Source organism: Leuciscus leuciscus (genome assembly GCF_965113295.1).
Source record: "Leuciscus leuciscus genome assembly, chromosome: 4".
In the NCBI taxonomy this organism is placed as follows: Eukaryota; Metazoa; Chordata; class Actinopteri; order Cypriniformes; family Leuciscidae; genus Leuciscus; species Leuciscus leuciscus.
Genome location: NC_138728.1, coordinates 43,913,018 through 43,939,118, shown reverse-complemented (window position 1 = coordinate 43,939,118; position 26,101 = coordinate 43,913,018). Strand labels below are relative to the sequence as shown.

At 40.0% G+C, this 26,101-nt stretch overlaps 3 protein-coding genes and 1 long non-coding RNA gene across 5 annotated transcripts in view; 2 read left to right on the top strand and 2 right to left on the bottom strand.

The window, feature by feature from the left end:
• Positions 1 to 26,101, top strand: part of LOC309496066 (uncharacterized protein) — a 105,659-nt gene that overhangs the window by 65,771 nt on the left and 13,787 nt on the right. The window lies entirely within an intron of this gene.
• LOC309496167 lies at positions 106 to 2,933 on the bottom strand. The gene is made up of 2 exons (XR_014205025.1): positions 2,433 to 2,933; positions 106 to 1,463 (listed from the first exon to the last, which is right to left on the bottom strand). It is a non-coding gene; the product is annotated as an uncharacterized lncRNA (long non-coding RNA).
• LOC309496105 (uncharacterized protein) lies at positions 4,728 to 6,012 on the bottom strand. Of its 2 annotated transcripts, none has more exons than XR_014204958.1 (2): positions 5,672 to 6,012; positions 4,728 to 5,550 (listed from the first exon to the last, which is right to left on the bottom strand). XR_014204958.1 is itself a non-coding variant. In XM_082166096.1 (2 exons), exons 1-2 carry the CDS (start codon positions 5,836 to 5,838, stop codon positions 4,900 to 4,902), a joined length of 828 nt encoding a protein of 275 aa, XP_082022222.1. In that variant the 5' UTR covers positions 5,839 to 6,012; the 3' UTR covers positions 4,728 to 4,899. The 2 variants fall into 2 exon arrangements, 1 of the variants encoding a protein (XP_082022222.1); XM_082166096.1 differs by having other exon boundaries at positions 5,662 to 6,012.
• Positions 20,420 to 24,563, top strand: LOC309496090 (uncharacterized protein). Its single transcript, XM_082166060.1, has 4 exons — positions 20,420 to 20,599; positions 21,854 to 22,435; positions 22,535 to 22,678; positions 23,383 to 24,563. The coding sequence occupies exons 1-4, from the start codon at positions 20,450 to 20,452 to the stop codon at positions 23,461 to 23,463; spliced, it is 957 nt and encodes a 318-aa protein (XP_082022186.1). The 5' UTR covers positions 20,420 to 20,449; the 3' UTR covers positions 23,464 to 24,563.

The following is a 26,101-nucleotide window of genomic DNA, read 5'->3' as shown; positions in this document are numbered from 1 at the left end:
GTGAGAGGATTTTTTCAAAGGCTGGAGAAATTATCTGTAAAAAAAGAAGTAGGCTAAGTCCTTCCACAGCAGAGAAATTCATATTTTTGAATAAAAATCTATAAATAAGTGAGACATTGTGGCTTGATTTATTTTATTAATATTCATTTTTCATGACCAAAATAACATTATGCACAGTGAGGAGCCTACAGGTTACAAGCTTCACATATTAAAAAAATACAATAATAAAAAAACAACACATTTTTTAATGGCTCGTTGTCAAGGTTGTTTCAGATCAACAACTGCAAGTGACCACTAGGTGTCACTGTTTTCCCATTGTTTGACATGCTGCCTCCTTTATGCTGTTTATTTCCAGTTTCCTGGTTTAAAATAATCACTTACTCTGTGGACAGCTGTCCATTTGGTCCATTCGGCATCCATTCGGAGGAGGCAGACCCAGCCCTAGCTTTTCTCTGTCCCGTCCGCGCCCTGCGGGTTTATATTGACCGAACGCAAAGCTTCAGGACCTCAGATCAGCTCTTTGTCTGTTACGGAGGCCAGCAGAAGGGGAAGGCTATCTCCAAGCAGAGGTTGGCTCACTGGTTAGTGGATGCTATCACCCGAGCGTATGAATCTCTGGGTGAGCCTTGTCCTCCCAGGTTGCGCGCTCACTCTTCTAGAGGTGTTGCCGCTTCCTGGGCTTTGGCTCAAGGCGCCTCGCTGACAAACATCTGTAGAGCTGCGGGCTGGGCGACACCGAACACGTTCGCTAGGTTCTATAGCCTACGTGTGGAACCTGTTTCCTCCCGAGTACTCGCTACGGCCAGTGGTGCGAGGGAATAGGTTGTGTCGGCTTGCTACGCCACTCCGCGCCTCGGCCGGATACGTGCGCCCTTTGCTCCGTATGGCGCCCAACGTTGGTGAGCCTCGTGAGTTCCTCCACCTCCCCTCCGGTGCCAGGCGTGGCGGACCGCCCGGCGCCGGGTCTGCTACCTCTAGTAAGGAGTCGCTAGTAGACTGGGTGTTTTTTCCAGTGGTCTCTACGGTGACCCATGATGCCACGTGCAGTTCAGCCGTGTCTTGCCCTTGACAGACTCGTTCTGTCGTCCCTGCTGAGTACGCTCCCACTTCCCTCGGATTGGGACTACCTCAGGGACTGCCATATGTTTCACTACCCCACTGGGCTAGTACATATGTGTATTCCAGGCCTTCCTCAGGTAGGCTGGGGCTTCCGCAGCGTTCAGTCCCTCAAAAGTGCAGAATGAAATTTGTGGGTTCTCTGTGCGTGTGACTGCTCAGATGGTGTTCTCAGGTGATGCTTGACTTCAGAAAATGGCGAAGCTTCTTTATTTGTTATATGGAAGAACTTTTTTTTGTACCTCTCTGTCTTTTTTCTTTCTTCTTTCAGCTTTTTCTTTACTTCCTCAAGTTCAAGTCAGAGCCTTTTTCTCTCCTTCTTCGATCTTCGACCCTTACGACGTTGCCTGCAACACAATGAAATGCTGATAATCTACTGATTATCATCTATGTAACCAATCTCTCTTTCTCTCTCTCACACACACTTTATCTCTCTTTCTGTCAAACCTAAATTTACTTCATATAATAAGCCATAACCTCTGTCCTTGAACTCTAACCTTGAGGGCCCTGGAGCTGGCTCTGGACCTAAGGGAGGGGTCATGCACTGCTCTAAGGTAGCTGTAAATTGTGCTTTGGCTCTTCTGGATTTCTGCTCTCCAGTATTTCCGCTTGGCTTTCATCTCTCTTTCATTGAATTATCTAATAGATGGCTTTTTGCTGGCGTCTTTGCCTTCCTCCATCTATCCCTCTCTTTTTCTAAATACTCTTGTCATTTCTCAGAATCAGCATTCCTACGCTGCCTGTATCAGCACTGTTTTTCTGCTGCAGAAAGAGGCATCCTAACAAAAACATGTAAAATTCAAATGCATATTAAAACACCTTTCTTGTTCACAATAGGTTATTTCATATTGTAACTTATATTATTAGTATGATTTGAAGAAGTTTCAAAACCTAACGAAATGATATGGGGTCAATACACATTTCTGTTCAATAACCTATTTGGTTATTATTTATAACAATTTGGTTTATCAGTTTAATGGACTTACAAATGTATTTAGGGACAAAACATGTTATTCATAATATAAATAACAAAGTCTACATAATAATTATGTATTGTATAAATAATTCTGGACACACAATAAATATTGGGATATGGCAGGGAAAAGGTTAACAGTAACAGGGTTGCCCGTAACGGGGTTGATGAAATATGTTTTTGGCAGCCATTACTAGCCATGTGGTTCACACCATGATACCACATGTATTTTAACTTTTTAATACATGATATCACAGTAACGTGGTTGACACACTATGATCATCCTCTTCTGTCAGACTAAACACAACTCATTGAAAATTTATTAAAAGAGAGGAGCACTTACTTGTCTGTTTGGCATCTTCCTTATAAAAGGCAGTCATAGGGCTCTCAAGTGTCACGCATTGAGCGTGACAGTCACTCAATTCGGTCTTTTGTCAAGCACTCCCACCACACATTGTATTTCTCATGCGGAAAAACTATTTATAATATATTTAATATGCCGCAGCTGGCAAAATTTCTCTGGCCGTGCCGCTCTCACTATGGAACCCGCAGGAATCAAGCACGTCTCCCCTGGAGTTCTTAGTCGAGCCTGCCACTTATCAGCCAATCAAAAAAAAGAAAGGGGCTACACAATAGCCAATCAGAAAATAGCACCATAGTATCTGGGTAAGATTTAAAGCAAAAACCAATGAAAAAAAAGCATATCCTGGAATTATTCACGTGATTCTGCTACAACATCTTCCGAAAGTTTCGTTCACCCACAGAGGAAACCACTGGACCTCCGAGCATCACTTTGAGCACAGAGCAAGTCAAGATCTCCTGTTTTAATGTTACAACAAATTTACAACTTGTTTGACACAAACAATGACAACTTGACTGCTGTTAGAGAATGTTTCCCAGATAATTAGCATCAGTTTTTCATGAGTGTCTGTAACTTAGCCAACAGTTGTACAGCCTGTTCACTCAGAAAAAGTAGTCTAGGCCTAGTCATATTTTCCTTATCACACGATGACTGACATATTGTCTACAATCATGACCCTGAAAATGTCTGGGCTTAAAGGGATACTCCACTTTAAAATGAAAATTCTGTCATCATATATTCACCCTCATGTTGTTTCAAACCTGTATGAATTTCTTTCTTCTGCTGAACAGAAAGGAAGATATTTAGAAGAATATCAGTAACCAGACAGTTTCTGGTCTCATTGACTTCCATAGTAGGAAAAAAATATACTATGGAAGTCAATGAGACCATAAACTGTCTGGTTACTGATATTCTTCTAAATATCTTCCTTTCTGTTCAGCAGAAGAAAGAAATTCATAAAGGATTGAAAAAAACATGAGGGTGAGTATATGATGACAGAATTTTCATTTTAAAGTGGAGTATCCCTTTAAACCGAACTGTTCCAAATGGGAGCCAACACCACACATGATAAAGAAGTCCAAAAAGGCAACAAACACTTACAATAAACACCACCAGTCATAATCTCTCTCTCTCTCTCTCTCTCTCTCACACACACACGTGGAATTTTAATAAATACTTTTTATTTGGTTGAACTGTCAGTGCCATGTGTCAAATCTTTTCTTCTGCAAGTCTGAGCAATTATTAATAGCAACAACATTAATGGGTGGATGGGGGTTACTCTTGCCTGTCTTCAAAACTTGAGAGCCCTAATTTCACTTCCTGAAAATGTCACTTCTGGTATACTGCCCTACAAAGGCAAAAGACCTTAACTCACCAGTGTGAAACTGAGAAAAATGACTTTAAAGTTTTTTTTGTTGTCCAGCCAATTGTATGATAGGTAGGACACTGAAAATTTGCCAAGTAGTTGTCATAATGAATATATTTATCTACATAAAAAAAATTTGAGCTCAAACTTGACCTTTGACCCTTATTCGGAAGTTACTGCATTCTGCCTTTGCATTATCTGCAAAACAATAATGGCTCATAAAAAGGCAAAGTACCTTAACTTCTAATTTATTGACCATTTTGACTTTTATCACTCTATAAAAACATTTCTATGATAATGATAGTCTTAAAATAACATTTAGTGAGTTCTGTTTAGAAGGCTTAATATTACATCAATAGAATATTACAAAATAAAAAATAATGAGAAGGCTACTGTACTGGATCGTTTTAAAACTTTATCGGTGTTCTTAATTTAAGTAAAATAACACTTTAAGAAGTTAAAGTAACCTTTCACAAATATTTCTTACATTTGAAAGATTTGATTTGGCTATGCCAGTAATCTGTAGACGCCCTTTCTCAAATACCATTCACCCTTTTCAGACAAAACGTATTGGAATATGCTTATATCTGATGACATTGGGTGTATGTTTTTCCAGAATTAATGAAAAAACTCTGTAATACAGTTTTTCTCGATTGCGAAGACACATTTCTTGAAAGCTGCTCTCCTTTTCTCTAAACTGTGAACACAAAACCCAATTTCCAAGCTACATTCACAAAACCTCAGACTCTTCTTGCAAAACCAAACTTTCACCTCAAAACAGTTCAATCTGTGCTCAAAACTGAACTATGTTGTCAAATCGTGCCCCGAGTCAATCAAAATTAAAAACACTACTGAACAGTCACTAAACACTACGTAGAAAGATAGAAAACACAATGCTCAGGACATGAAGCTGGAGAAATAAATGTTTATTGTTCACTGTAGGCTAAATGCATGTTGCAAAACAAAAAAAACCTGTGCATTTAGCACTTGTACGAAAAGACCAAACAGAAATCTTATGCGTTTGCCACTTGTGTACAGTAAGCCCATGTAAAAATAAAGTACAAAAATATACAAATAAGTGCATTACTCAGCCACAGCATCATGTCTCCGTACTGGGTCAGGCCACAGGACTTCATCCACATCACAGGCCACATTTTGTCTGGCCAGGCAACGGGGGAAAAAACCCCTGGCATGCCGTATCCAGGTTTGGCATGCCTCCACACCCATGTCACCACAGGCAAGTCCCATGGCTTGCAGGAGATTTACCCTGGTGTAAGGTTGGCGTTCATATACCTTCCACCGCCATGAGGAGAAGAATTCCTCAATGGGGTTTAGGAAAGGGGAGTACGGTGGAAGGCAAAGATTGATAAAACCTTGGTTCATATTGAACCACTCTCTAACCTGGAGGGCTCTGTGAAAACTCACATTGTCCCAAACAACAACATAGATGGGATGCTCATCCTGCTGCCCTAACAGAGCATCTTGCATGTGATTGAGGAAAATGAGGAGCTGGTGAGTGTTGTTGGGCCCCAGGTTGGCATGATGGTGGACAACCCCATGATTGCTGATGGCAGCACATAATGTGACATTGCCACCAGGCTGCCCAGGAACACCAACAATGGCCCGATGGCCAATCACATTACGGCCTCTCCTTCTTTTGGTGAGATTAAACCCAGCTTCATCCATGTAGATGAATTCATGGGGTCTTTTCATTGCATCCAGTTGAAAAACCCTCTGTAGAAATAGATATAGTTTTGTAAGTGATACGGAAAAAGTGATTTAGGCCACTAGAGTAAATCACTACTTAGAGTAATCAACATTGAATGTGTCTGGATATATGCCAACCTGTACATACTGGAATCTTTGCTCTTTGACTCTGTCTGAGTTGCGATCAAAGGGCACTCTGTATAGCGGTTCCATGCGCAGTCTGTTGCGCTTGAGGACACGATCAACAGTAGAGAGGCTGACACTGTTGATACCCTCAAAATTTGAATGTGTCTGGATATATGCCAACCTGTACATACTGGAATCTTTGCTCTTTGACTCTGTCTGAGTTGCGATCAAAGGGCACTCTGTATAGCGGTTTCATGCGCAGTCTGTTGCGCTTGAGGACACGATCAACAGTAGAGAGGCTGACACTGTTGATACCCTCAAAATTTACATGGTCCTCAATGATCTTCTGCTGAATTTCACTCAGTTTAACCCTCTGAGGTCTGAGGGGTTTTTGGGGTCCTTGAGATGTTCTGACATGCCCTGACATTTGTGCTTTTTTCAGTTGCTTATAAACATATTAATGGCAAAAAAAAATTACACACTATTTAGCACAAACAGGGCTATCATAATATGTGAGCAACAAGAATGTACATGTCTGCATTTTTGAGAGAATAATGTTTATGCGTGGTTATTGAAAAAACTAAAAACTAAAGTTTCTGAAATAAGGCCATAAAACACATACTAAATATGTGCCAATAAGACTTTTGTCTAATAGATGTCATTGCCTAGTGTTTTTTCTTCAAAATGATGTGAAAATCATCCTGCCCTTATCATTCACATAACACAATACATTGATTTGAATTTTGCAAAGCACTTTCTGTTTGGAAAGGCAATATGCGGAGTGGGCGTCAACGATCATGCATATTTAGTGGTTCACACCTTAGGAGACAATGGGGCCTGCATACTTAATGACCCTTTCATTCAGGTGAGTCACTGAGCCACAAGAATGCAAGAGCAACAGTTGGAAGCATCTCAATTATATTTTATTTTTCCACATAGTGTGCTTGCAATTTGGCCTATAATATCCAAGGAAAACATGTCTAGTAATTGTGCAGTTAATTCTCATACTGTATTTTCAGTTTTGGAATATTTATCCTCTCCCCAAATTTGTCACTAATAAAACACAATAAAAATTATTTAAAGAAAAGGCTTATTACCTTATTACCTTTTAATAGTTTGTTTACATCTACCTTGTAAATATATTTTTTTATTAAAAAGGTTACAATTACAACAACAATTCAAGTGTAATCTTTCTTTGTAAAAACTAAAGTATACATTTTATCATACATATTTCAAAGTTAAGGATTTGATTGATTATTTGATTACTTTATTTTTGACAAAACATACTATATTTAACATGAGCAAATATTGGCAAACAAATATTGGCTTATTTGAGTTGGCAGATATTTTACAGTAAAAATGTATAATCTATCCAAAACTAATCAACGAAATGTTGTCTTTCATATGTCTGTAACATAGGTCTTTCGTTTTTATTATAAGAAATATAAATGTTAATTTGCAGTTTAATACGTTGCTTATACAAATACATTTTATTTCAACATTTCAGTCGATTTTTACTCAGTATAGCAATACAGTTTGCTAAAACCGAAACATTCATTCACAAACAGAAACGCCTGACTGTAACGTTGTTTTTATGAAATATTAGGGCATATAAATGTTAATTTTCAGTTTACTCATCTCAGTATAGCAATACAGTTTGCTAAAACATCATCATTCATTCACACAGAGACGCAATTTAAATTTAAACTGTCTTTTTGCGAGCTGTGATAAACAGCGCGCATCTCTGCGGCTGCCGTTCATTCATTCACAGAAACGCGATTAACTTGAGAAGGAAAAAAAACTTACTACATATTCGGATCCTCTCTCCTGCAATACCCGCACTCTGAGGTAGATTTTCCGTTATTATTATTCCTCACAGCGCTGCCAGATGGTGTAAACACGTAGGCTACAATGATATGATTAAACTTGTGTTTTCTCGAGCTGATATGGGGGGCGTTCACAGGTTTGCCTCAGTAATTTGCGTTTGAATAGCGCGCGCTCTCCGTGGGCGGAGTCACATTACCTTTGAATGAGCTCTAATTAGCTCGACTGGAATCGCTCTTTTAATACAGATTTCACAAGATGAGAATATTTGTTTTTTATATAAATTACCTCATTTTAAAGAAGAGAATTCAAGCTTCATGCCTGTGTGTCTGTATGCCTGTTTGACTCAGTATTCGTTGAGTTATTGTTCATTTTCGGACGCGTTTCAGAATGGTCTTCACTGGCAGAGAGAAGGCAGAACTCGCATCACGTTTATTTTTCTTTATTTGGCAAAAAGCACAACACTTTGTTTTTATTGTGAGTATACACAAAAATAATACACATTTAACAGAATCGATTGATGTATGAAACTTGCTTGTAATATCAAAGTCAACAGAGCAAAATTTATTTCTTTTGAACTGAACTGAAAAAAATCCAGCAAAACGCGCGGGCGCGTTTGTCGACCTCAGAGGGTTAATGGCATTGTTCTCACGGACCATATCAACAATTAGGGTCTCTTGTTGTAGGGAGAACATACCTGTCCTCCCACCCCCATGTGGCAGTCTTTCAATTCTACAAAAAGAGAACATGGAGTTACAAAAAATATACATGGAAAACTAGGCCTACAAACAGTTAGACCAACCCTCCATTACAATACTACAGTACATTGGTACAGTGATGTACTGAAACATATATTTACTTACAGTATACTGTGGTACAGTATATAGTATGTAATACAGTAATTGCTGTCAACATTTACATACTGTACTATAATGTCAAAAAAAGGTAATTACCAGTTCTCTTCTCTAAATCTTCGGATTATGGTGAACACAGTGAATCTACTGATGTTTGGTTGTACCCTTTGTCCAGCCTCCCTCATGCTCATACCATGGACAAGAACATGGTCAATCACAGTAGCTCTGATTTCATCAAATATTACTGTTCTTTGTCTTCGCTGACCACCTCGACCTCCTCTCACACGAACTCTTCCTCTCAGATTTCTATCCATTGTAGGGCCTCACAAACCAGTGCTCTCTGAACTGGCTTACTGTATATGTTCCCTCACATCATTAGCCACAAGTGTGATCAATTTTGAGTTGTTGTGTTCAAGTGGTGACACCTGTGCTTTAATTGTGTTTGACTTTTGTCACCTGTGCTCACCATTATGCAGCACGGGTGCATCACAATGAAAATGTGTTGGCAAGTTGTGTCTAAACAGGTGAAAAGTGCTTATGGTTTTGCCAAAAGAGTGATTGATTCAATCAGTGGGTTCAGGCAACTGAGCATTTGGTTCAGACAATAGGGTTTAGTGTTTTAGCAATTGAGAAAAACTGTAATACATTTTCCTGGACAAAATGGAAAATGTATTTAGTACCACATGCATGTACAGACTACAGTTCTCGCTCACAAATTTGATGTGATTAGGATAGATTTTCTTGATATAGTTAGTTTATGACAGTTTACAAAGAAGGGAGTTTAACAACAAAATGATTTTAAGAAATGTATTAAATGAACAAGAAAATTAAAAGAAAGAATGTTAAGAGGTGAATAAAATGAAAAATGCTGCTGGTATTTTGGTTGTGTGTGTGTGTGTGTGTGTGTGTGTGTGTGTGTGTGTGTGTGTGTGTGTGTGTGTGTGTGTGTGTCTGCCTGCACAGATGTGTGTGTGTCTGCCTGCACAGATGTGTGTGTGTGTGTGTGTGTGTGTGTGTGTGTGTGTGTGTGTGTGTGTGTGTGTGTGTGTGTGTGTTGAGAGAGAGAGAGAGAGAGAGAGAGAGAGAGAGAGAGAGAGAGAGAATCACAAGAGTCCGGAAATCAGTCCGCAGAGGGGCTTAATTTATCCTATAGCCAAGGAGCTCCAGAAAAACCTCCTGGTAGGAGGCATGAGGGGAACAAGATTCTTTAGGATCTCCGTCTTCTTGGCCTCCTCCACACCCCAGTCTTGCTGCCTCAAGGTGGTTGGTATACAGGGAATGAACTTCTTTTGCAGGAAGTCCAGCTCTATGAAGTCCTCCTCCCCATGGGATTTCTTCACGAACATGGACCTTGACCCACGTCGCAGTTGCACCACTTTGAGTTCAGCCAGCCTTGGCATTTTTTTAGTCTTGGCTGCAGAATGGCCATTCATCCATGCCCTGATGTCATCATTCTTCAACTCCACCACCTCCACTTTCCTAGAGTTGGAATTGGCCACCACTGACAAAAAGTCATCAAAATCAAAAACCACTCCTCCAGGTCTGTGCCTCATTTCTTGTTCCACACCATGGTGGAAGCTGTCGGCACTCATGAAGGTGTGCCCCGGCTCGAAAAACTTCAAAGTGACATCTTCAGCTGATATTGTTTCAGAATTGACCAATGTCAGCAGTGAAGTAAACAGACACCAGTTTCTATTTTGGGCACTACAATTATCCACCCAGTATATAACATGCCTGATGTCGCGCTCTTTTTCTAGTGCTGCTGCATACGCCGATGTGATTTCTTTGGCATTCCGCCCTGCAATTCCCTCATGCCAGATAACAGAGATGGTTTTTCTTTTGTTTAGCTTTTTGCCTACTGACGCGAAGGTCTCATGGTATGTGGATATTCGTCGGGTGAACACTGCCGACTTCACACCTGGCATGCGTGGGAGCATGATGACTTTCTGCAGGTCAACGCTTCTGACAGATGTATTCTCAGGCCAGTCCTTGTCTGCATCCGACCTGTAGTGCAGTCGGGTCTCAGCTGCTTCAGTTTGGTGTTTATGCCACCTCTCGCACTGAGGGCAATTTTCTGCAGCCTCCCCCTGGTGATCAGACCTCACATGCTGGTCCTGGAGCAAACAGCACTCGCACTCCTCTTCTCCAAGCTTGGTAAAGCTTATGTTCTTCGACTTCACTGTTTTACGGTAAGTTTCATAAGAGCAGCGGTTACCTTTTTCAATGAAGTCGGCAAACATAAGCTTGACCGTGACATCACTTGGGAGATAGCGCCGGAATGGTGCATGCTCCCTCCGGTAGTGACTGACTGACGGGTGGAAGGATTCTATGTGGTCAATCAGTGGTTGCAAGTCCAGCTTGTTGGCAGGCTCATGTCTCCCTCTCATGTCGTTGGGTGGAGCTAGAGCAGTTGTTATTGCTTTGCCCATGACTGAGAGAACTAGGCTATTACTGGTGGGATGATAGCCTAGTGTGGAAAGATAGAATAGTTTGCATACCTGCTGCAGGGTCTTGTGGTCGTGCAGCCTGTAGACAAATGAGCTGCTCCGCTGCCGACTGGCATTGGCACAGACCTTTTCTGTTGGAACCTGGCTGACTGAGGCAAAGATAAAGGCCCGTTTCTGTGCATACCTCATATTCCAGTACTCAGACCAGATTTCTTGCCGCCTGTCTTCGGAAAATTTTCCAGAGCACTGCCGTCGGCATTTAGCTCCACATGGTCCCCTCATTGGTGGTCTATTTGTGGGCTCTGATGGAGGAGCAGGAGAGTGTGCTTGACCGTTTGGAACAAGGACAGGCAGTGGTGTGACTGGTGGAAGAACTGGGTCTGGGGCTGTGACATGGGCAATCACAGGCTCTGGTGTCATTAGTGGCAGAGGAGTGGGGTCTGGTGTGCTCGGGGTGAACAGCTCATCTGCTCCACAAAACAGATCATCACTGAATCCGCTGATGTCTAGATAAGTGTGGAGTTGTCCACTCCTTTGCCTCTAGTTTCGCGGGGGGCATGCTCTCTGCATTTTGTGCATTAACCCCAGGAAAGGACTCGAAAGAAACTGAAATGTAGAAAAGAAAATGAATTAGACACATGCAGCTAATGAATATCATTATATTAGTTTAAAAATTAAAATTCTGTCAGTAATTACTCACCCTCATGTTGTTCCAACCGCGTAAGACCTTCGTTCATCTTCGGAACACAAATTAAGATATTTTTTATTAAATCTGAGAGCTGATCACTTCTCCATAGGCTTCTATGTGATTGAAACTTGCTGGCCCAGAAAAGTTATTAAAGAGATCGTTAATATAATCCAAGTGACTACAGTGGCTCAATCTTAAGTTTATCAAGCGTTGAGAATACTTTTTGTGCGCAAAAACAAACAAAAATAACGACTTTATTCTACTATTCATTTCCTTCTCTCTGCAGCAGAGACTATGATTTGGACCTTTAGTAACCAAAAGTCCAAATCATAGTCTCTGCTGCACCAACTTAACTGATATAAATACTAGTGTAGAACATTGCATAGAAACCGTGTCTATTCCTCGTTTAGTGAGATCAAATAATAAATCTACTGCAGGATCTAGGAAAAATCTAATTGTTATTAAAACAGAAAATGTTGCTATTAGTAAACAAAAACAATTTCTAAAGCTAGGTCTTCTAAACATTAGATCACTCACACCTAAGGCAGTTATTGCAAATGAAATACTCACAGATAATAGCTTCGATGTACTTTGCCTTACTGAAACCTGGCTTTAACCAAATGATTATTTCGGTCTAAATGAGTCTACTCCATCTGGATACTGTTATAAGCATGAGCCCCGTCTGATTGGCCGTGGCGGCGGTGTTGCAACAATCTATAGAGATATTCTCAATGTTACTCAGAAAACGGGTTATAAGTTTATTTCATTTGAAGTACTTGTACTAAATGTTACGCTCTTAGATGTTAGAAAAACATCCCTATTATCTCTAGCCTTGGCTACCGTATATAGACCGCCAGGGCCTTACGCTGATTTCCTAAAAGAGTTTGCAGATTTTCTTTCAGACCTATTAGTCAATGTCGATAAAGCATTAATTGTTGGAGATTTTAACATACACGTAGATAATCCAAATGATGCGTTAGGGGCTGCGTTTACAGATTTATTAAATTAATTTGGGGTCAAGCAAAACGTCACCGGACCAACTCATCGTCTTAATCATACACTCGATTTAATTATATCACATGGAACCGATCCAACCGATATAGATATCATTCCACAAAGTAATGATGTCACTGATCACTACATGGTAACTTGCATATTACGTACTGCTGTAATATGTCATGCGGCGCCGCGTTATCAATCAGGCAGAACAATCCTCCCATCCACCATAGATAATTTCTCAAATTGCTTATCTAATCTGTCTCAGCTGCTGCCTGAACTCAAACAAACAGATGAACTAGAAGAACTAACTAGCACTATGAGCACCATTCTCTCTAGAACATTGGATGTGGTTGCACCTATTAAATTAAAAAAGGTCAGAGAGAAAATTAAAGTACCATGGTACAACAATACTACGCATGTTTTAAAGAGAGAAACCCGTATTTTAGAGCGTAAATGGAAACAAACTAATTTAGAGGTCTTTAGAATCGCGTGGAAAGACAGTATGTCACTTTATAAAAAGGCCCTAAAAGCGGCAAGGGCTGAGCACCTCCGCAAACTAATAGAAAACAACCAAAACAATCCAAGGTTTTTATTTAACACCGTGGCTAGACTAACAAATAAACAGACGTCACCTGAACAAAATATCCCGTTACAGTTCAGTAGTAATGATTTCATGAACTTCTTCACTGAGAAAATAGAAAGCATCAGAACCACAATTGTAAACGTTCAATCTTCAATTGCGCCTTATAATTCAGCTTCAATTATCACCCCGCAAGAACAATTACAGTGCTTTACAACTATAGAACAAAAAGAGTTAACCTTATCACTTCATCTAAAACAACAACATGTTTATTAGATCCTATACCAACTAAACTATTGAAAGAAGTGTTACCTGTAGTGGAAGAGCCTCTCCTCAATATTATTAACTCGTCTTTATCTTTAGGTCATGTTCCAAGAACATTTAAACTGGCAGTTATAAAACCTCTAATTAAGAAACCACAATTAGATCATAATAACCTAGCAAATTATAGACCCATTTCAAATCTTCCATTTATGTCTAAAATATTAGAAAAAGTGGTGTCCGCTCAACTGGGCTCTTTCTTTCAACAAAATGATATCTATGAAAAGTTTCTGTCTGGATTCAGACATCATAGCACTGAAACTGCGCTCGTTAAAATCACAAATGATTTACTTTTAGCTTCTGACCAAGGCTGTATCTCAATACTAGTTTTACTTGATCTTAGTGCTGCGTTCGATACTATAGATCACACATTACTCTTAGATCGACTACAAAATTATACTGGTGTTCAAGGACAAGCATTAAGCTGGTTCAAATCATACCTATCTGACCGCTACCATTTTGTCTATTTAAATGGAGAAAAATCGATCATAACTCCAGTAAACTATGGAGTGCCGCAGGGATCTGTGTTAGGCCCTCTGTTATTCTCAATATATATGATGCCACTTGGAAATATTATAAGGAAACATGGAATTAGTTTCCATTGTTATGCTGATGACACTCAAATATATATTTCATCACGGCCGGATGAAAACGCTAAATTTTCCAAATTGACAGAGTGTGTTAAAGATATAAAAGATTGGATGACGCGTAATTTTCTTTTATTAAATCCAGACAAGACAGAGGTAATACTTATCGGTTCAAAAAACCGGCCACAAAACCTCGCACAATACAACTTTAACATCATAGGATGTCCTGTTACTTTATCCTCTACAGTAAAAGACCTGGGTGTTATACTTGATTGCAACCTGTCTTTTGAAAATCATATTTCATATGTTACAAAAACTGCCTTTTTCCACCTTAGAAACATTGCTAAGCTGCGTAATATGCTATCAGTTTCTGATGCAGAAAAGTTAGTTCATGCATTCATGACCTCGAGACTAGATTACTGTAATGCTTTATTAGCTGGTTGTCCTGCATCCTCAATAAACAAGCTACAGTTAGTCCAAAATGCCGCCGCTAGAGTTCTTACGAGATCAAGAAAATATGATCATATAACACCGATTTTATCATCATTGCATTGGTTACCTATAAAGTTCCGTATTAATTACAAGGTATTGCTACTGACTTATAAAGCCCTAAACGGCTTAGCTCCAGTCTATTTAACGGATCTTCTATCACCCTATAATCCATCGCGCTCTTTAAGATCACTAAATTCAAGGCTTTTGGTCATACCTAGGATATCCAGAACCACTAAAGGAGGAAGAGCATTTTCACATTTGGCTCCAAAACTCTGGAATAGTCTTCCTGATACTGTTCGTTGCTCAGACTCGCTCTCCCAGTTTAAAACTAGATTAAAGTCGCATCTCTTCAGCCAGGCATTCATATAATATTTTTAATCTTACAGTTCAAAATACAATCCGGTCTCTAGCTCATAAATGCCAGAGGAGAACTGGCCCCCGACTGAGCCTGGGTTCTCCAAGGTTTTTTTTTCTCCATTAGGTCACCTGATGGAGTTTTAGGACACCATTAGGTCACTTGATGGAGTTTTTCGGTTCCTTGCCACTGTTGCCTTTGGCTTGCTCAGTTGGGGATATGTTGGGGATATTTAATTAAATTTGATCAATCAATAAATTCCACTTGAAACAAACCTTGTTGTATTATTTTAATTTAATACTGTGAAGCTGCTTTGATACAATCTGTATTGTGAAAAGCGCTATACAAATATACTTGACTTGACTTGACTTGACCTATGGAGGAGTGATCAGCTCTCAGATTTAATCAAAAATATCTTAATTTGTGTTCCGAAGATGAACGAAGGTCTTACGCGGTTGGAACAACATGAGGGTGAGTAATTACTGACAGAATTTTCATTTTTGGGTGAACTAACCCTTTAACACATTTTACATGACATATTTTTTTTCATGGCCATAAATTTTTTTTAAAAAAAACGTATAAAAAAGTTTTTGTGAACATAAAGTCCGCCTACTTTGATTTGATTGATTGTTCATTTCAAATATTCGACAGACCAATGAGGCTGAGATGAACACACACACACACACACACACAGAGGCCTCTGTTTTCTGACGTGCTCTCTGCTTGCCGTTGCGGATTGAGGAACGTGCTGATTAGCCGGTTTCATATGTTGTGTGTGCAAAGATAAGCGCCAATAAATTTAAAGTATATGCTTAACGGCCCAATGAAAAATAATGAAAACCAGGACATTTTCATCACTTTATAAAAAAACAACAACCACGACGGCCAGGACAAGACGTGAAAACAGGACATGTCCTGGGAAAACAGGACGTTTGGTCACCCTAATTTGAACTGTTTAACCGGACGTCTGCCTACTAATAGCCTACCCACAGCGACACTTAAAATGTCAACCTCCGGACAACTTGCACTTTGATAGATTAGGTTAGCCAGCCGGCACATGATGGATTTAAACAATGGATTGTCTTCTCAGTGGATGTCGTTTTCCATGGATTTTGAGTTTGACCATGTTAAAAAAAAGGTAAGCTGCAATCTAAGTTATATCTGCTGGGTTTGTTTGTTTGCGTGGTAATGTTTTCTCCTCCCCTTACTTATCGCGAGGCGTCCCCAACCCACTCGCGTTGTTTTCTGTCAGTGAGTGCATGGACTGTCAGATTGGCTGGATAGTATCCAGGCTTTGATTTATGGTGTCTTACAGCTGACACAACCATCTATTATGTAACATTAGGCTATTTTTGGATCAGGAATAGTTGTGTTTTGTGTGTCAAGTAGCCTATCTTAGCCCAAGTTTGCATCGCTAGCTAGCTAACTAGGCTACCAGTATCCTAGCTGAATTTCACAAAATCTAAAGTAAATTGCATATCTAAAAAAATATTTCTTCATGTATCCATATCATCCTTACCTTGATCTTGGTGTTTGCGTTTCAAAGCCATCTCCACCATCATTTTCCCGCGAGGATAGGCCATTCTTAATGCTAGATAAAGTTAAAAAACAACCACTGCAACAATTTTTTCACTTTATCAGGGTTTCCGCGGGGTTGTAAAAGGTAGTAAAAGGTAGTAAATTAAATTATGCCAAATTAAGGCCAGTAAAAAGTAGTAAACGTCATCTGACGAGGTAGTACATTTTCGAAGCCCCATCTAACTGGGTCTATATCATGGGTGTCCAAACTTCGGTCCAGTTTTTATTGGCCCGCAGCCAGGGTCCGAAATTAACACCCGCCAAGTGCGGTTAGATTTTCCGTTTGGCGAGTAAATCTCAAAAGACTATCCGCCACACTGGCGGGTGAATGTTCATCATACCAAAATAGTAATAAAAAAATATTACAATTGCCTTTTGTAATGTAATGATGCCTGGAAATTAGTTAAAATCTCCTGCGAATCTAGAGCGAGCGAGCGAGCAAAAGCGCGCGTGCAAACCGTGTAGCGAGCGCACGGCAGAGAGGGAGAGACCTTGCGTGTGTGTCTGTCTCTCTCTTTCTCTCTCTCTCTCTCTCATGCAGTGGTGACGCGTTCATATAAACGGCACCTAAACGCTGTAAAAAAAAAATATTATGACATTTTAATTGTTTATTAATAAACAAGTGTTACTGTGTCAGCTGCAAAGATGAAGTTGACACTGACTCGCGATCTTTGCAGTAGTGAACGCGCCGGAGAAAAATGCATTTCTTACGGATTAGCCTATATATAGCCTACTTTTATTTAGTTTTGAATGGTTCTGTTTAAAAGTAGAAATTTCAAGCTTTCTGTAGATAATAGATATAGGATATTTCAAATTTTTTTAGGACTGTGAGGCGAGTAGCCTAGGCTACCTATACGCTGAGTTTCGGTTCATGTCTGAACGTGTTGTGATTATACAAAATAATGAAACATGGATTAAAATTAAGATAAAATTAATACAAAACGAAATTCGTTTCAAAGAGAGGCTTTGTGTTTTCTGTTTGATGTCTCTGTGAAAGTTTTAAAAGCTTCCTTAATGGAGAACGAACGGTTAGGCTACATAACATGTTTTTTTCCTCAAATTCAAACACGAAATAAAAGACAAAATACTTTTTAAAAAGACAATTTTTGGGGGAAAAAATATGGATTTACAGCTTTTGAAAAAAAAATCTGGATGGATTAATAGCGTTTCGGAAAAAAATATGGATGGATTTATAGCGTTTTGGAAAAAAATATGGATGGATTTATACGTTTTGAAAAAAAATATGGATGGATTTATAGCGAGTGAACGGAATGACGTCACGCGATGTGTACGTTGGGCGGTTGAAGCTGGTAGCTTGGCGGTAAACCTCTGCTCCTCGCGAGTTTACCAAGTAAATATGGGCAAGTGCAAGTTTTCGGACCTCTGGCTGGAGGACGCTCGGTTTAAAGACTGGCTTAGGCCAGTAGTTGGAAACAGCCGAGAAGCTTTTTGCAACGTTTGCAAGAAAACGATAAATATTACTTGGATGGGGGTGAAGGCGGTTAATTCCCACAGGGAGTCTACTAGCCACCAAGCCAGGATGTGGGGACGTAACACCCAGCTACCGCTGTCGCTGTTTTGCGCTGGACCAACGGCTACATCGACGCCATCAACCTCCACTGCTCCCTCAACCTTGCCTGCTCGCTCCTCGCAGTCCACTGCCAGTAATCCTACCACCAGCATACAGACGATCTGCACCACCACCGCTACGCTACAGGCTGAAGTACTATGGTGTTTAGACTTGGCAGTGAAACACCACTCGTTCAAGTCCAATGATGGCATAGGAGAGCTGTTTAGCATGATGTTCCCGGATTCCCAAATCGCCAAATCGTTCGCTTTGGCCAAAGACAAGACCAGCTACATGATCAAATTTGGCATCGCCTCCTATTTTAAGAAGCAACTGGTTGAAGCTATGTATCCATATCATCCTTACCTTGATCTTGGTGTTTGCGTTTCAAAGCCATCTCCACCATCATTTTCCCGCGAGGATAGGCCATTCTTAATGCTAGATAAAGTTAAAAAACAACCACTGCAACAATTTTTTCACTTTATCAGGGTTTCCGCGGGGTTGTAAAAGGTAGTAAAAGGTAGTAAATTAAATTATGCCAAATTAAGGCCAGTAAAAAGTAGTAAAAAGTAGTAAACGTCATCTGACGAGGTAGTACATTTTCGAAGCCCCATCTAACTGGGTCTATATCATGGGTGTCCAAACTTAGGTCCAGTTTTTATTGGCCCGCAGCCAGGGTCCGAAATTAACACCCGCCAAGCGCCAAGTGCGGTTAGATTTTCCGTTTGGCGAGTAAATCTCAAAAGACTATCCGCCACACTGGCGGGTGAATGTTCATCATACCAAAATAGTAATAAAAAAAGATTACAATTGCCTTTTGTAATGTAATGATGCCTGGAAATTAGTTAAAATCTCCTGCGAATCTAGAGCGAGCGAGCGAGCAAAAGCGCGCGTGCAAACCGTGTAGCGAGCGCACGGCAGAGACCTTGCGTGTGTGTCTGTCTCTCTCTCTCTCTCTCTCTCTCTCTCTCTCTCTCATGCAGTGGTGACGCGTTAAAAAAAATATTATGACATTTTAATTGTTTATTAATAAACAAGTGTTACTGTGTCAGCTGCAAAGATGAAGTTGACACTGACTCGCGATCTTTGCAGTAGTGAACGCGCCGGAGAAAAATGCATTTCTTACGGATTAGCCTATATATAGCCTACTTTTATTTAGTTTTGAATGGTTCTGTTTAAAAGTAGAAAATTCAAGCTTTCTGTAGATAATAGATATAGGATATTTCTAATTTGTTTAGGACTGTGAGGCGAGTAGCCTAGGCTACCTATACGCTGAGTTTCGGTTCATGTCTGAACGTGTTGTGATTATACAAAATAATGAAACATGGATTAAAATTAAGATAAAATTAATACAAAATGAAATTCGTTTCAAAGAGAGGCTTTGTGTTTTCTGTTTGATGTCTCTGTGAAAGTTTTAAAAGCATCCTTAATGGAGAACGAACGGTTAGGCTACATAACATGTTTTTTTCCTCAAATGCAAACACGAAATAAAAGACAAAATACTTTTTAAAAAGACAATTTTTGGGGGGAAAAATATGGATTTACAGCTTTTGAAAAAAATCTGGATGGATTAATAGCATTTTGGAAAAAAATCTGGATGGATTTATAGCATTTTGGAAAAAAATCTGGATGGATTTATAGCATTTTGAAAAAAAATCTGGATGGATTAATAGCATTTTGGAAAAAAATCTGGATGGATTTATAGCATTTTGAAAAAAAAATCTGGATGGATTAATAGCGTTTCGGAAAAAAATATGGATGGATTTATAGCGTTTTGGAAAAAAATATGGATGGATTTATAGCGTTTTGAAAAAAAATATGGAAGGATTTATAGCGAGTGAACGGAATGACGTCACGCGATGTGTACGTTGGGCGGTTGAAGCTGGTAGCTTGGCGGTAAACCTCTGCTCCTCGCGAGTTTACCAAGTAAATATGGGCAAGTGCAAGTTTTCGGACCTCTGGCTGGAGGACGCTCGGTTTAAAGACTGGCTTAGGCCAGTAGTTGGAAACAGCCGAGAAGCTTTTTGCAACGTTTGCAAGAAAACGATAAATATTACTTGGATGGGGGTGAAGGCGGTTAATTCCCACAGGGAGTCTACTAGCCACCAAGCCAGGATGTGGGGACGTAACACCCAGCTGTCGCTGTTTTGCGCTGGACCAACGGCTACATCGACGCCATCAACCTCCACTGCTCCCTCAACCTTGCCTGCTCGCTCCTCGCAGTCCACGGCCAGTAATCCTACCACCAGCATACAGACGATCTGCACCACCACCGCTACGCTACAGGCTGAAGTACTATGGTGTTTAGACTTGGCAGTGAAACACCACTCGTTCAAGTCCAATGATGGCATAGGAGAGCTGTTTAGCATGATGTTCCTGGATTCCCAAATCGCCAAATCGTTCGCTTTGGCCAAAGACAAGACCAGCTACATGATCAAATTTGGCATCGCCCCCTATTTTAATAAGCAACTGGTTGAAGCTATAAATAATGCCGGACCATACGTACTTATGTTTGATGAGAGTCTGAATGAATCGTCAAAGAAAAAACAAATGGACATACACATTCGTTTTTTGGAGGATGGCTGTGTCCGCTCGAGGTATTTTGTCTCTCAATTTCTGGGACATGGAAGAGCTGAGGATCTGTTGCAGCACATCAAAGTAAGTTTATTTTTATATAACGTTACTTATTGGTTAGGGGCAGTGTTGGGCAGTAGCAGCATTCAAAACAGCGCCGTTACTAGTTTACCTACATTTCTCAGTAGCGTCGCTATTTTCTACATCAAGTAGCTTTTCAGAAGTGAAACTATTTTACTGATTAAGTAACATGGTAGCATTCACAGAAGCTACATTTCCCAGCGGAGTTTCTGCTGTGGTCTAGGCTCAAGCCGTAACCATGGTGATGACAGACGCTGCTGCGGGGTAGCTGGGGAGCGTGCACAGGAGACAGCGGTGAGAAAGCAGGGGGAGAGAAGTGCGAGTTCATATAGTGAATCTTATCAGACTTCAGGAAAACTCTTTCCTTAAATTCACCTTCAACGTCATTTGTCCTTTTTTTTTGCCAGGCTGCTACTGTTTGGAGCAGGTCTTAATTTTGCTCCTGTGGGTTGAACCACGTTAACGTTAGTGATCTTATACAAAGTGTCCTCCCAATGTGCCCTAAATGAAGTATACATCCAAACAGTGTGGCTCTTCTACAATATACACTCTTCCCGTTTTTGTAATTGGCTATGTGAGGATGTTTTTGTTGGTTTGTGTTGCCATGGTTTTTAGCAGTTAAAGCATTGAGAACAGTTTAATAAGCTATCTTGACATTTTTGCCTATTAGTTTGTCTTACAGTTTTATTGATCACTAGATAGCCATGGCTTGGAGTGAAATTAGTTCAATGTTTTAATAAAGTAGCTTTGATGTAGTTATGTACTTTTGTCATTTTATTGTAGCTTAGCTTGCTACATTTGCTATATTTTCGTTTGGTGGGTAACGTTAGCTTTTCATTTAGTGATTGATGGAGAGTAACTTATAGATTAGCTTAATACATTTTTCCAAGTTGCTTGCCCAACACTGGCCAGGGGACATTGTTTGCATTTGAACAGTTTCATGGATTTGATCATTTTATTCATTTAGCCTACTTCTGAATTCTGTAACACAATGTTGGAAAAATGTATATATGGTGATTAAAAAGTGTTATAGCCTAACTTATGCTTTGGCAAAGCAGTCCTTGACATAAGCATAATATCTATCTCTTTCAAATGTATTTCAACATCTTACTTACGTTTTACATTAGGATAATAAAGCTAAAAGTTTAATTTGAAGCATACTGTATACAGTTTTACTGTCGGTCTGTATATTGAATGTGGTTTACTTAATCAATAAATGTTATTTAAACAAACTTTCTTCTGTGTGATAATTCACAGGAATGTGTTGCTCAGCTCAACATGAGGCGGCTCCTCTCTGTGGGAATGGATGGCCCCAACGTAAACTTCAAGCTCCTCGATCTCCTTCAAAAGGAGCATACCGAGCTGTATGGAGGTGCTCAAGTCCTGATAGTTGGGAGCTGTGGACTTCACACTCTCCACAATGCCATGAAGGCAGGCTTTACAGCCTGGCAAATTGACAAGCTCCTGCGTGCGCTCCATTTCCTCTTTCACAACGTTCCTGCCCGCAGAGAGGACTACACCATCACCACTGGGTCGTCCTGCTTTCCCCTCTCTTTCTGTGGCCACAGATGGGTAGAAAATGTGCCAGTTGCCGAGAGAGTCCTGGAAATTTGGCCTATGATTCAGAAATACATCAATGCTGCAGAGAATAAGAAGGTTCAAAAACCAAACACGGCCTCTTATGATGCCATCCTGGCAGCACAGGGGGATCCACTCTTAATCCCAAAGCTCCAATTCTTCCTCTCCATTGCAAGAAGTTTCAACCCCTTTCTCCAAAAATACCAGACAGATGAGCCTGTGTTGCCATTTTTGGCAAAAGATTTAACTCAGCTTCTCTTGGTGAGTATCACTGTAAAGGTTTTGATTAACTCATTTGAATGTAAACCTGTATTAATTGATGGAATGGCTTGGTAACTATCTGCTTGTTGTCATCATCAGAGTTTACTGAGGCGCTTCATCAGAAGGGAGCTCATTCAAGACCTAACCCCCCTGCAGCTCATTAAATTGGACATCTCTGATGAGAAGAACTGGATCTCCCTCAAAAGGGTAGACATAGGCTTGGGGGCTGAATCTTCCATCAAGGTAATTTCATTGTTTTTTATTTGTTTTACACAATCACACTAATTACACAATCACAATTACATACAATTTGTTCACTATGAATATTATGATCATTAATATTATACAAACATTTCCTTTCAAAGAAAACATTGACATGGGTGTTCCTTAAATTAATAAATAATTATTATATTAATTAATTATTAAATTAATAATGTTCCTTAATAGGCACTCCTGGGCAAACCAGGAACCAAGATAGGGGAACACTCCATACTCAGCCTGAGAAGAGAGTGTTTGCAGAGTCTGATTCAAATCATAAAGAAACTGCAAGAAAGGTCCCCGTTGAAATTCCCCATTGTTAGGCAGATTGCCTGCCTGGATCCCACAAAGATGGTCAAAGATCCAGAGTGGTGCATCGTACAAATGAAGGCATTAGTACAAACTTTCATCCGGGGACAGCAGCTGGCAGGTGGCATTGCAGCTGGTAAGAAAATAAGGACTTGTGCTCATTTGTGGTTTTCTGCCTTTTTAATAGAGGTTTGAAAATGTCAATGATCAGTTTGTAATTTAGGCAAGATCTTTGTGTCCCCAGGTTGAGAACCACTGCTTTAGATACTGTTGTGTATCTATGATGAACAGTATGTACTTTTGTTGAATGGATGATGACGCAGTTGACTGGTATCTGTTAATTTAAAAAATGTATTTAAATTTTCCTTTCAATGTTGCAGGTGATGTCATCATTCAGCAGTTCACTTCCTTGCTCTCGGTTGTGGGCAGAGAAGAAGAGTTTGTTTCCTTCCAACCCCTGAGGCAGCGTCTGGATGTCTTTCTCCACTCCAAACTCTGCACGTCCCACCCTGACCTGCTCAAGTTCTGTCAAAGTGCTCTCCTCCTGTCCCATGGACAAGCCACAGTGGAGAGAGGCTTCTCAGTTAATAAGGAGGTAGAAACGTGCAACCTTCGCGAGGAATCTCTCGAAGCCCTCAGGTTAATCTGCGATAAAGTAATTGTCTATGGTGGCGTTCTGAAAGTTCCCCTGACCAAGGAGCTCTTGGCATCTGCTGCTTCAGCAAGGTCACAATACAGGCTGTACCTTGATAGTGAGCGGAAAAAAAAGGAGAGTGCCACACAAGAGCTGAAGAGGAAAGCAGCAGAGAAAGAGCTGGAGGACCTCCGGAACCAGCGGCAGGTACTCGGTAGTGTGTGCCATTCACTTGAGAATGAAGCCGACAAGTGTGCAGAGATGGCTGAGGGAAAGGCAGGAACAAAGATGGCTGAGCTCATCACAAAATCCAACTCTCTTCGAAGAAGGCACAAGGACAAAAAAGCAGAACTTCTCCAAGTGGAAAAATTGATCGAAGAAAAGGCTGCACAGCTGAGGCACTTGTGATCCTGCCTTGGCAACTTTTATGTTTGTTGTAAATTCAATTAATTGTTTATGCTCTCTCTCAATCTCTCTTTTTCTCTCTCTCTCTCTCTCTCTCTCTCTGTGTGTGTTGGACAGTGCTTGGCTTGTGTCCAGTGTTGAAGTTATTTGTTTATTAATGAAATACTGTTATTATAGTGTTCAATTGCACTTTATTATTACACATTGTGTAGCTGTTCATTCTAAAGGTCCAGTCTGTCTTCTAATTTTTATGTAATTGTTACTCTTTGACATATTGAGTAAATCCTATGGACCAAGGCCTGTTGTGATATCTTGATTAATCCAAGTCCTATGGTAGAGTTCCCTCTTACTTGAATGTAGCTCACTCACTTGCCCTAACACACATGCACACTCACATACACCTACAGAACCTCTCCTGACTTTCTCTTTCTCGCTCTCTCTGGTTCTCTATCTCTCCCTCCCAGTGTTGAAATTAAGTTATAATTGCCTCATTAAATTGTGATTAAATATGTTATTAATTCATTTTGGAAAGATATTTCATGTCTTTACTTGTCACTTTACTTAACACTTAACACTGCTACAGTTGAAGTTTGAAGCCGTGTTGGTAGTAAAAATATTGTGATGGTAGTAAAATAGGTGGTAAAAAGGTAGTAAATTCAATTTAAGAATCTCTGTATAAACCCTGTTTATTTATTTAATGGGTGTGGCAAAAGTGCTTCAATTACATATAGGCATTAACGTTACACCGTAACTTCAGCGCGGCAAAAATGTAACGTTGGTAAAACAAAGGCAGAGTGCCTTAACTCCAACTGTAACTTGATTCCAGCATTCTAGAGTGCAGCGGAACAAAGCTAAAAGGCCTAAAAGGCTTCTGCCTTTGCTTTCCCTCTGCTTTTGGAAGTTATGACAAAAACAACATCTTATTTTTAGCAGAAAAGAACAAAATTGACTCAAGATATTTTTCCACATGATAAAACTGATGTCCATTGTTCCAAAAATGGCAATAACTAATGTTGACCAAAATTGAAGTTAAGGTCTTTTGCCTTTGCACGGCAGTATAGTCCATTGTCCCTGAGGGGTGTGTTTATCCAAAGTAATAGGTTTGACGTAAAACGTAGGGACAGTACTAAAATGTTTTGTTTTTTTAATATATATTCCAAAAAGGTCAAGAATAAAATACATGCATCATAGGTATTAACAATAACGTACTAACAATTGAGGCTTTTCATAACTTAAAGGTTTTTTCAGATAATTTGACTTTATCCTCCTTAAAAGCCTGTTGTAATAGAAACATTTTACCGAGGGACAAGCCATTTTTACAATGTTGAAAAGATTTACAATACATAAATCTTTTAAAAAATCAATGTATGAATTTTTGAAATGAAGATTGTTTGTTTACCATATCATACCTACAAATTTCTTAAATATTTTGTGGTTAATATGGCTTTATGGGGTAGTTCCCTATTAGTCGCTCATGTTCGATGTTGCGTTGACGTGACAACGTAATTGGGATCACTTCAGGGAGCACTATCATCTTCGAGTGACTACAGAATGAGGCAATGAACATTAAACATCACGCGCCGTGCCCCGCAGCCCGGGTATAAACAGGAAGCGGGCGCACGCACTCATTGTCTTTCACTTCGGAGCCGAGTTCCAGTTGGTCTTCTGAATACAGACTCAAGCTACTGCGTTCTCTCTCCTTCCTTGTACCCAGTGTTGGTGTGACGGCACGAACAGCGAGTGGCCGCAAGCTCAAAGCTCAACAACTCGTCCCCTTGGAATTATAAGGTTCTATCTGACATTTTTGTGAATGAACTTCTGTGACCACTTCTTTACATTATGTGATGTTGTTTTTTAAGTTGTGTACATTTTGGAACTTTTTATTTAGAAAATAAAAAGGTTCTTTTTTACACAGTCGAATGGAATGCAAAAACTTTAAAGCTCAATATCTCAAAACTGCTCAGAACGCAGACAGAACCTTATAATTCCAAGGGGACGAACTGCTGTTTTCACAGCATTGAAATTTCTGTGTCAGTTTCGGTGGGCATTCCCTGCAAAGT